The 11647-nt window shown below is 41.3% G+C and overlaps 2 protein-coding genes across 2 annotated transcripts; both read right to left on the bottom strand.

Moving 5' to 3' along the window:
* Positions 1 to 424: 424 nt before the first annotated feature.
* LOC141809915 (uncharacterized) lies at positions 425 to 4699 on the bottom strand. Its single transcript, XM_074697154.1, has 8 exons — positions 4520 to 4699; positions 3384 to 3665; positions 2794 to 3111; positions 2214 to 2699; positions 1887 to 2138; positions 1457 to 1783; positions 1042 to 1305; positions 425 to 912 (listed from the first exon to the last, which is right to left on the bottom strand). The coding sequence occupies exons 1-8, from the start codon at positions 4569 to 4571 to the stop codon at positions 734 to 736; spliced, it is 2160 nt and encodes a 719-aa protein (XP_074553255.1). The 5' UTR covers positions 4572 to 4699; the 3' UTR covers positions 425 to 733.
* An 822-nt stretch (positions 4700 to 5521) lies between these two features.
* On the bottom strand, positions 5522 to 9514 carry angptl6 (angiopoietin-like 6). Its single transcript, XM_074697049.1, has 6 exons — positions 9044 to 9514; positions 8815 to 8952; positions 8524 to 8725; positions 6468 to 6661; positions 5803 to 6073; positions 5522 to 5706 (listed from the first exon to the last, which is right to left on the bottom strand). Exons 1-6 carry the CDS (start codon positions 9512 to 9514, stop codon positions 5522 to 5524), a joined length of 1461 nt encoding a protein of 486 aa, XP_074553150.1.
* Positions 9515 to 11647: the final 2133 nt, after the last annotated feature.

Genomic DNA, 11647 nt, shown 5'->3' with positions numbered 1-11647 from the left:
TGTTAAACAAAAAAGGGAGACTTTCTCCAATCTAAAACAAGAATAAAATTAATGATATTAATCATTATATTTTTTAGGGCAGATACATTTTTATTATTTTTTGTTTTTGTTGCAAGGGAGGGGGCTGGCTTCCATCTGATTGGCACTACCCTTCACCAACAAGCAGTTTTACTTTCCAGGCACTGCAGTCAACATTGTTTTTCATTTTTCTTCTGTTTATTAAGTAGCTGCACATGACAGTTTTTTTGTTGGGTGTGCTCACCAACACACAGAATTTCAATAGAAAACAAACTCAGGTGCTTGAAAAAAGTCAAAGATACTCAGAAGAAAATCATACAAGCAGTGTGACGTATGTACAGACAAAAAAAAGCTTTCCAAATTCTAAATGCACAACAGTTTTAAAACACTGTGTATTTAAGCTGTTTAAATAGATGTGATAGTACTACTATGGATGGCATAATAAATTATCAATAGTATAATTATTATTGTATCAATAATGATTGATCTGCTGTGTTAGTACAGAGCGGCAAAAATGAGCTCTTATTTCAAAGATGGTTCTGATATTTTTGTTGGGAAAAAAACACGATTTTCTTATTTCCCTCATTGTTGTGAACTTTGAATGACCAAAGTTTGACAGTACAAAATTTGCTGGCCATTCCAGCCATGCAGGACATACAGCATGTCTGTATAAGTTCTCAGTCCCAAGACTGTTATCCAGTGAGTAATAATTATTCTACGCTTCAGGCTTATCACTCATTGGGATATTGTCCGTGGCATTGCTTGAAACAAAACTATACTGTCCATTTTTTTTCCGACGGTTGTGAAGAATGATCATCAGGACGGCGAGGAAGAGGACCACACAGAGTATCAGTAAAACCCATATGAACCATGAGGGGCCTGTGCTGATTTTATCTGCAAGACAGAAAAACATAACAGCCTAAATGCAAATTCTTCTCCTTACTTCTTGATAACATAAATGCAACCCATGTGGGATATACTGAAATGTCTTAAGTTACAAATGTTCAGATGAGGTGCACTCACGTGATAATACCACTGTGACAGATCGTGTCACACTACCAATGTCATTCGTGGCGTTACATTTGTAAACACCAACGTTGGTAGACGTGGCTCCTGTGATGGTGATATTCACATGGCGCCCCCCAGTGGTCTCCTTCACATTCACTGCAGAGACGTACTCCCAATGGATCTTAGGGGGAGGGTTGCCACCAGCACTGCAGTGAAGAGTCACATTTTCACCCGTGTTCACCTGTAGGATGTAACTTTTCTCCTCAAACACAGGGGGATCTGTGAAGAAGAGGGTTTGAGGATTAGTTTAAACCCAAAGTCAGGAAGAATGCAAGAATATGCTTGGATCAGTAGCTTTTGCACCACTAAAAATGAGCTAAAATAAAAGACAACCATTTTCAACAGTTGTTAAACCAAATGAAAAACTTACAGTGCACATCTGCTATGAAAGGTGAAGAGATTGCAGTAGGGGCTGGGATTGGTCCTTCTAGTCCAAAGTGTAGCTCGGCCATGCATTTGAATGCTGCCCCGTTGTAACCTCTCCTAGACGTGACTTTCAGGGGGAAGGAAACATTTACTGGGGTCACAGTGGTGCTAGTAAATGTCTTGACAGACACAATTTCACCACCTCGGTACCACTTCAGTTTGAGGTTCTGCTTAGGAGCCACGTGGATGACATCACAAGTCAGCACAAAGTCCTTGCCTTCCAGAAATGGTCCAGGATCTACTGCAGACACTGACACAATGTCAGGAGTCTCTGTAAAGCAACGTACGAGAAATGATATGAGAGAAAAGTTCACAAATGTGTGTATTATAAGGTCAAGACACCACATAAGAATAGTTAAGTCTGAGCTACTTACTGTAAAGAGTGACCTTTGGCATCATAGTGCATTGCTCATTGTTTAATCTAGTGAGGAAGCACTTAGGTTGTATGTCCCACATCTGTAGTTCTTCAACCCTCCAGGTGACGGTAGGCGGTTGACTCAGTGTGCCTCCTACTGTCGCCTCCCAACCCATTATATCAGCATCAGAGGCTGAAGTGCTGCAGTTAATTGAAGCTGGATCTCCATATTTCACCACAATCTCAGGCGGCGTCAGTACAAGGGGGCAACCTGCAACACAAGGCAAAATGTTCAGTCTGTGTCACTCACTCGTACAATAGATACCCATGCGTGTCTGTTGTTCACCTCCTGTGGTTGTTGTCTCATTGTAGGTTGGTTTCGGTGTCTCAGGGGCAGTCGTGGTCAACTCATTGTTGATTGGCATTGGTGTCCCAGGGGCAGTCGTCGACTCATTGTAGGTTGGTGTTGGTGTCTCAGGGGCAGTAGTCGACTCATTGTAGGTTGGTGTTGGTGCCTCAGGGGCAGTAGCCGCTGATGCCTGAGCGGTGGTCATGGCTGCAGGGGCTGCTGACTTAGCAGTTTTTATCACCTGAACATTCATCGACTTGGTTATGCTTCCTAGATGATTGTAAGCTGTGCAGTTGTAGATTGCGTCGTCGTCCACTCGAGTAATGTTCAGGTGATTCGTCTTCTCCAACAAACTAACCCCATCACGAGTCCAGTTGAAGACAGGGGGAGGGTTTCCCTCAGCTTCACAGTTCAGGGTGGTGTTGACACCTTTTTTTAAAAAGTAATAAGTCTCACCGGTGGTTACATTGAATCTGGGGGCATCTAAAAAGAAAATATAGAAATTTATGTAAGATTATCATGATAAAGAAAATTGAAAACCACTGTTTCTCCTGGAGCAACAAAAAAGTTTACTTACACATAACGGAAACATGATGCACCAATGAACTAACAGGAGTTTTCACTCCATGTATCCCAAAGTCCAGCTGTGCTTCACACCGAAACTGAGCCCCGTTGTCTTCTTTGCTGAGGTTGACCATCAAAATGGAAGACTCGTGTTCTGGTATTTTGGCGGTGTTGGTGAAGGTATCAGTGCTGATGATTTCTTTGTCTTTGTACCACTTCACTGTGACATTCTGAATTGGCGCAGCCTCGATATCACACTGTAGCTCGTATGACATCCCTTCCACCAGTTCAGGGAAATACTTGGTTGCGTACATGGACAGAGCAGGCATCTCTACAAAATTATAAAACATGTTTGAGTCAGTGATGAATATTATCATTGATTCCATCATGTCAATAAAGTGTCAAAAATAACAATGGGTGTTGTCTTGCAACTGAAGGCAACATATTTAGTTTACTGACACAGAGGAGTAGAGACATCAAAAATTTTGAAAGCTTAATCTTTTATCTGATAGGTTATTTTAAATAAAATTCATTCAACCATTACAGCTGTAGATGGTGTTACTTTTTTCTTTTCCCATTGCATCATTTCCGACTTTCACTTACTGTACATTATGATTTCCAGTTCTTTCCCGCATTCAACGACTTCATTCAGCTTTATTCGGCACTCAGCTGTTGTGTTCCAGTCTGAAAGTGTCAGAAGCTCGGGGATAAAACTTCTGTCATCCTCACGATCAGACTCTGTGTTTCCAACTTTCCAGTACATCCCATAATGATCCTCCAACGTGCTGCTGCAATTAACCTCCACTGACTCTCCTTGTTCTCCTATAACCACAGGAGGATCCAGGGTGAGAGGGTTGAGTTCAGTGGAGCATGGACTGTCTGCATCTGTTGATGGACAAAATAAAACAGCTTTGTTACATGGTTAAAAAGCCTTTACTGCCCTCTGTTGGCTCAGATCAGTAATGCTACATGTGACATTTAGAACTGTTTGTTCTCGAGTACTTCAGTTAGAGCAAAATCACACAACACACAGTCAAATACTAGTCATTTATATAAAATATTCCTGTACAATGATCATCAAAATTTACAATAAATCTTTTTTTTTTTAATGACTGTAGTGAGAGAGAATTTAGGCGGATAGGTTAAAGCGTAGTCAATATTTCACTAATAGACATTCAGTACATTGGGCTGACTTATTTATATATTTATAATTTTTTGTCACTTGGGCTGTGTTACAGCCAAGCAAATCCAAGCATTATTTTTATTTTTTCTGCTAAAAACACTGAAGTCACACACAAAAACCCATCCAATGCACATCACTACGTAAAGCAGAAGGAGTGGTTCACACATCTGTCATAGCAAGTTTTCTGCTTCTTCCCTCTTTTTTTTAAACCAGCATTGTGACACCTACCACTCCTATTCCGTAACTAATGTTATCTTTCTTTCTTTTTTTCATATCTGTTCAACCAGCTGAAAAAGTCAAAGGCTTCCTGTATGTCACATTGGAGTATTCCTGTTTTTCATCCTTTAACAGCATCTTACTCGTCTAAAGTATAATTATCCATGTGACATTTCAAGTGCTTAGCACCGCTGCTAACCCGTTGATCTGTTGCATCAGTTGGCACGCATGGAAAAAACCTCAGCATGCTGATGTTTTATTCCAAGGCACAGCTCAAAATAAAGTGCTAATTACATCCAAGTCTCTCACAATACTAGTGTTAAGCATCTTCATTACTCACCACACAGTAATATCAGGAGCATGAGAGGGCCCAGGGTCCTTAGAGGCTGCATGCTGGAAAAGCACGCTTGAGGATGGCGGTAGATTACAGAGGCAAGGTGTGTTTCAGGATTGTCCAGCAGATGTCCAGCTTAAGTGGCGGGATCGGATTAATCCTGGTTCAGACCTGATGATGATAATTACCTGCTGCTGACTGTTAAATAAGCTCAGCGAGAGTAAAGTACTTATAGAGAGGAAATTCCACGCCCAAGTGAACAGGAAACTAAAACGGAACTGTGGCATCACTGCATGGCCTGTTGTGAAGCAAGTGCAGATGATGCACTCCCCTATCTTTTGTGAAACAGTGTGTCTGTAGTTATTTATAAAATCTATCAAACATGAGCTTATTGGCATTATTTATTGAAAAGTACACAAAAAGGCCAACATGCCAAACAGTACATGCTGGTCTGTCTACACTTTGTAGACATTAACTAGACTGTAATCGTTATGTAAAGACAACTCTTATAAAAATAGACACTGTGTCGACCTGTTCAGTATGTAACCTGTGAGCCAGAAGCCTTTAAAATCATGACGCAAAAGGAAATAAATGTGGTTACACCAAATTGATCTTCCACATGATACAGTTAGGGTTATAGTGTTGAAATAGTCATGCAGTAATGTTAGATACTTAGATCAGTCTAAAACACACAATCGTGTTAGTCTGGACTTTTACCAAAGCAGCAACAAAGGATGAATTAACCCTTCCAATGGATTGATCTGCGTCTGAATCAGAAATAATAACTCCCTGAAAAAAAAAATTATTACAACACAATTTTACAGCAAGATAGTACACTGTTGTCCCCATGTTTTACAGGTGTGACATAAGAAATGTAAACTTTTTTGCCTCTCGCCCGTAAAAAAACAGTGAAAGGAATAAGTCTTCTGTACAGGGTTTACACTGAAATCGACTCTCGATGTCTACTTCAGTGCATTCTCTGTCTTACATGTCCATAATAAAACCATGTTATGTTGGCTTGATCATCAAGGAAACTCGTTTGAGAGAGTAGGATCCTCCATGGAACTCTGCCCAGTAGACCCCATCCTGATAGCGGCTTCGATAGTGTCCACCTCGATACCACACGCCATTCAGATTGGAGTGTGCACACATGTGGTACCACCAGCCTCCCTTTTGGTAATGAGCACAGTTCCCTGGAACATAACAGAGGAACTTTTTATTTGAAGAGACAGTCTATACAGATACAAACAGTGAGCTTACAAACTGAAGCGGGCTGGGCTTTAGCAGACCTGTGTAGCTGTCCTTGTCCTTGTCCAGAGTGGTGAAGGCTTTATTGTTGTGCCATGAGAGAGAATCCCCAGCGGTGCCGTGGTATTGCCCTAACCGCAGCCGGTACCAGTCGCTTTCTGGTTCCAGATGGAAGCTGTCATATTCAGCATACACTTGTCTTCCTTGCCAGTCCTCCAGAGCCACACGAAGCTTATACTGAGCCTGTTTGGTTATCCAGTAGAGATGTTCCAGACCGAGCCAGTACTCCCCATCCAGGTTTCCAAAGCCTTGCTGAAATGCCAGTTGAATAAAAAGATCAGTGCTCAGTTAATGTAGTCATTTTCATAAATTCCTCAGTTTTTAGCTATATTAGCAGCCAAAAAACAGCTACTGTAGGACTTACTTTTTCTACTGCTTTGTTACAGACTGAATTATAAAAGTTTCAAGTTAAATCAGATAACATTGTGTACATTGCTCAAGTAGATTTATCTGTCTGACTTTACCTACAATGCAACAGTTCATTTTCCTTCAAAACATGTCAACACCCACTAGATGGAGAAGCTCAGATGGATAGATATCACTAACTTTCCTCTGAGTCTTACCAGAGCTTTCCTTCAAGTGTCTTGGCAGTGCTTTGGTATAAAACTACAAGCTGTTTCCTGACTTTTCAGGCAAGCTGAATCACCTTGTACTGCTCCCAAGTCCTGAAGAAGTTCACCGACCCATCCTGTCTCCTCTGGATGACCGTCCAGCCTCCCTGGGCCTGACTCTGCTCACACCAGGCCTGCAGGAGGCGGTTGGCATTCTGTGGGCGCAGCAGGTAGATCCCACTGGTGGTTTCACCTGATTCCAGAACATGCTGACAGTCCTTCCACGGCCCTGAGTCAAGAGGTGCAGACACACAGTGAAAGTGAGTCATGAGTCACTTTTATGCTTCATATATGTTTTTCCCACAAGATGGATCTCAGGGTTGTTGTACACCATTTGAAGTAACTCTAATTTTAGTCCTTACTAAGATCAACAACAAAAAATACAACAATTTTGCAGCTAGAAGAAACTGCAGTTAACATCAGTGGGGTGTGAGTAACAATATCGATATTTACCAAGCCTAAAAACTTTTGAAGCTGTTATTTTGATGTTAAGTTTCCTTAAACTTGCAATCACCTATCTGCTTCTCCTTTCTTTTTCTGTTCACACAGTCCTTGTGACATCATGTATTTCTTCCTGAAGCAGAGTTTTAATGCCTATCAGTGGCTATCATGTTGGTAATGCTGACTCAACCTGATGTCAGTCAATGTAATGTTGCAAACAGATGGAGCTGAGGCAGGGTTTCAGTCTATTGCTAACAGCTACACTGTGCCCAGTGGTCAGTCAAGTCAGCCATGCCTCTGAATAGGCAAAACTCATAAGTTTAATGCATGCAAGTTCAATGCAAGGCCACATTGGTAGTAATGGGGGCTTTGACTACCGCTGTGGGGGCACCCGTTAGTCACGTGAGTTGAGCTGTGCCTCTCATTGGGCGAACTCTTGATCTTAATATCTTCTAAACTGCCAAGTTAGAAAAAAATCACCCCCATACAGTGTGTGCCAACAGTAAAATTAGCTATTCAGACTTGAAGTGTATTTTTTAATAGGCTGTAAATATGTTTATTTCTGCTAGTGTGTATGTGACTTTTAGTATTTCTGGAGGTAGCATCAAAGGGACACTCAAGAAACAGCGGATTTTAGCACTTCCACATTGTCTCATATTTTGAGACTGGTGGTTGCCGCTTGATTTAATGTCTTCAAAAAGAATGAGTTGAGGAAAAAATGAGTCCCTACAAAATGTGTGCTAAAAGTGGATTTGAGATGAGTGAGTGAGTGAGAGAGACATTAATTTTTTTTTAAAGTGATTTTAGAAATGCTTCAGTCAAAGTGCTACCTCTCTTTGCAGACTTCTAACAAGAAGAAATTGGGCTCTGAAAGCCATTTCATGACCTTAAATCATACATATTGAGACTTTTTTATGAAGTCAGAGAACTCTGAAATCTATCAACTAGTTAACGTGATAAAATTTCATATTTATATCAATATTTCTAAATTGATTTTTAGGCTTCTAAAGATTTCTTCTTGTCTGCCTTAGAATAAATTTCAATACAGTCCTGGCAATCCACATGTTTATAGAAAGTTTTCAATCCTGTTTGTCTGGACCATCCCAAACCTAACTCCAGTTTATCTTTGCAGGGCCAAAGAATTTAACATATGTATGTTTTGTATCTCATGCCACAGTGATAAGATGAAGAAATGGGTCTGCACAGAAATGTGTACATTGTTTTTCACACAAAATGCTAATGGGCTTCCTGGAAAAGCATTTTTTATCAATCCTCAGGTCTGTTCACACCACTAAGATGTGGCAATGTATGTTCTGTGGTCAGACCTTTAAGGAAGTGACACACACATTGGAGTCAGTGTAGTTCTGCTGACTTGTCAGAGACAGCTTCAGCATTCTTCTTAATAATTGAACATTAAAGTTGTGCAAGTTTACTGCAGCAGGGTCATTTAGAGCCCTGGCTCTGTGCTCTGTTAAGAACTGTGAGCTGTTTCTGACACTGTTTAGGAGTTCCCAGAGTGATAGAGCTCCAGCCAGCAGGTCACTGACTCCCTCAGCTTCTGCTTATCAGATCAGCTAAATAACTCTGACAGAGGATGGATGCGTCTATAAACAAGTCTCATCAAGTACTCGCTGCTGAAGAGTGTTTTACCTGGAGTCTTTGTGACAGGGAAGCTAATGAAAGGAAGATCTGTAGGAGTGCTAACTGTAGTGCTGGAGAGGAAATGTGCAGTTTTTTCCTTGTGAGGTGGTGGAGCACTTTGGTCCCTTTGAACATCATTGGTCATTTCGTTGGCGTCAGAGCTGTAATTTGGATGCACGTTTGACTGGCTCTGTGGTGGTTCAGTCGTCACCTGTCCGGGCAAATACAAAAATAACACAGCATTATCAGCTGTTGCATGAAAACTCAGTATTACAATGCAACATGCAGTTTGCTCCCTACCAGGGAGGGCTGGGCGGAGTCCCTGCACTGGCACTGCTTCTCCAGACGCGCTATAAACTGGTTCTGGGAACTCAGCATGGAGGTGAGGGCTCCATATTTCTTCTCCAGCTCCCTGTAGTTACTTGAGACCTGCAAGGCCTGACATGTGGCAGCATCGTACATACAAATGAGTTTGATTATAAATTAACTTTGCGTGACATGAATAAAACATTAAGAATCCTCTGCTTGCCTGTGTTGTTGCATTTAAGAGGAGGTTCTCCACCCTCCGCTGCTCCAAAATCTGGTCTTTCTTTTGCATGACTTCGTGCAGCAGCTGGGCATAGAGCTGTGCAATGCGTGCGTTCATGTTGCTGCTCTCTTTACGCAGGGCCCGAACTTCCATTGCAAGAGACCCCTCCTGCTCCAGCTGGCCCCTGAGCTTCTCCATCTGCTCCTGCTGCTTTTTGAGCTCCACCCGCAGTGCTACCACCTCTGAGTGGTTGGTGGTAGAAGACAGTGTGTTTAAACACAGAGCACCAGTCAGTTTCTGCTGTGGGACAATGAAGGTGTAGGAGCAGCGGCCTCCTTTTGAATCTGATGATCTTAAAGAGCGTTTCTGAGTGTCTCCGCCATAAGCACCTTCCTTCCGTCCCCAGGCCTCTGGTATGATCACGCAGAGCGTTAAGAAAAGACACAGGCCCACTGTCAGTGTCTTCTCCATGGATGTGTTTGACTTATGAGGATCTAGACGAGGTAGAAGAGAAGATTCTGTTTTAAAGAAAGTAGAAATGGGATCATGAAAGCAAAGATTGGGCAAAAACTTAAACTTTGTGTGAAAGGAAGCTGTGTCACCAGATGTTTCCTTCAAAGTAAAAGTTCAAACTTTTCCACCTGGCTGGAATTTATTAGCAGGTCAACACTGATGGGACAACAGTCAACATCACCCAGCCAGAATCAACACACAACAGTCTCACAGTCAATAGAAGAGCAGGCTTCAAATCCAGCCACAACAACCACGGTCAACACCATAAACACACGCAGCCATACAGGTCAATATTGACATGGGTTACAAATATCTCCTCCAACACGTCCTCACTGACACACATCTCTGACACAGAATAAAGTATATCTAAAAATAATAAATATTCCTTAGGATTTCATAGACCAAGCAGAACTGATTTCTATAATCAGAGCAAGAAAGTTTTTTTCAAAGCTCAGAACTTACTTCAGCTTCAGGTGGGAACTCTTTGTTCTGCTGTAGAGTGTAGCTGCAACTCACTGGGTGTCCTGATGTCAAATAGATGACAGACTCATATTTAAAAATCACATGTTCAATAATCCCAAAGAGTCAAAAGTGTCTTCTCCAAAAGTCAAAGTGATCTCTCGTGATCTCCCAAAAGGAAAAATATTGTGACATGCAACTTTCAGCGACTACTTGGCTGCCTCCTCTCCTGTGGATCCGTCTGAAGGTCTCTGAAGGAGAAGAAGACAACTAATTACAAACTGTCCAAATGCACCGCCTCCCAGTTCTTGTTTAGCTGGCTGCTCAGAGCAGGAATGCCAGGATGTCTCCTCCTTCTGCCTGCAACCTGCTCTTCTGCCGTAGACTGCATCCTGCCAGAAACTTAACTGCGGTTATCAAGTGCATCAGTTTTACCAAGACTGAAACTGGCAGCTTTAAATATCAGTGTCAGAGGCATATGATACAGGGTTTTGAATACATCTCATGTTTTTTCTTAAAAAGGAGCAGAAGACAGTTTTGACTAATCTAAATAGTTGTTTGCCTATTCTTCTTTCTCATCAGCAAGCTACACAACAGGAAACACTATATAAAAAAGTAGCATGTTAAATCAGAACTGCTGACTGTAGAGCGTGGGGTTCCTCAAGGCTCAGTGTTGGGGCCCCTTGTGTTTTTGTACATTAATGTTTTGTGTTAAGTTTCAAATACGTTTAATGTAATCATTCAAAGTTAAAAAATTGAATTCAAGATATTTACTGTTCAAAATGTTTAGTAGAGATTCTGTTACTTTAACCAAAGTAAAAGTCAGCATTACTTGAAACTATCTCAAATCACACCCTTGGCTATTTAAGCCATGCTGCAACCCTTTCAACCTACGTAAAGCTGTATTGTATCACTCACACTAGCAAAAGTCATTTTATCTGAATAAACCAACTTTTCTCTTCCATTAAGTCATACTCAACAGAAGCCAACAATTTCCCCAGGTCTTCCCCACAACAAAGTTACTTTCCATCATGTGCAGATAATATGATTTTAAAAGATACTTAAGGGATGTGAACAAACAATGTTTTTAAATATGAAATCCTTTCGTGTTTGATGGTGTTGCATAGAATTCACAAGGACACTGTCCTCAAGATCCAAAATGTTCTTTAAAAAAGGCAAATTCTCATGAGCCAGTAATATCAATAGGTGCCTTTAAGAGCGTTGACCTGTGTTATCTCACAGAGTAGAGAAGGATCTTCTGATAAGTGGGTGGAAGTACAGCTTTTCAAAAAACACCACACCTAAGATGTAAGTTTTCTTGTGGTTTCCAGAATTGCATTTCTCACCGCTTCTTGAGCTTGTGATTTCCTCCTGTAAAAGAAAAGCAAGATAACCACAGTTTCCTCCACCCTCTTGGTGCTTCAGTCCTAAGTGTATAAATATACATGTCTGTTTAAGGTAACATTACGAAATTACTTGAAGTATTAAAACGGTGTTGTAATCACAACGAGTTATGACATGAGCATTTACAGAGGACACATTGCAGAAGTCTGATTTAGCAAGAAGTTTCAACAAGGATGCTTTCTCTCTCAACAGGATTGCATGACATCTGCCCATGGAATCAGTGACATA

This window comes from Halichoeres trimaculatus, unplaced genomic scaffold (genome assembly GCF_033239565.1).
Source record: "Halichoeres trimaculatus isolate MK-OKI-2021-1 unplaced genomic scaffold, fHalTri1.1 fHalTri1_scaffold_20, whole genome shotgun sequence".
Taxonomy (NCBI): Eukaryota; Metazoa; Chordata; class Actinopteri; order Labriformes; family Labridae; genus Halichoeres; species Halichoeres trimaculatus.
Note: the sequence above shows the minus strand (reverse complement) of the source record. Positions and strands in the feature narration are given on the sequence as shown.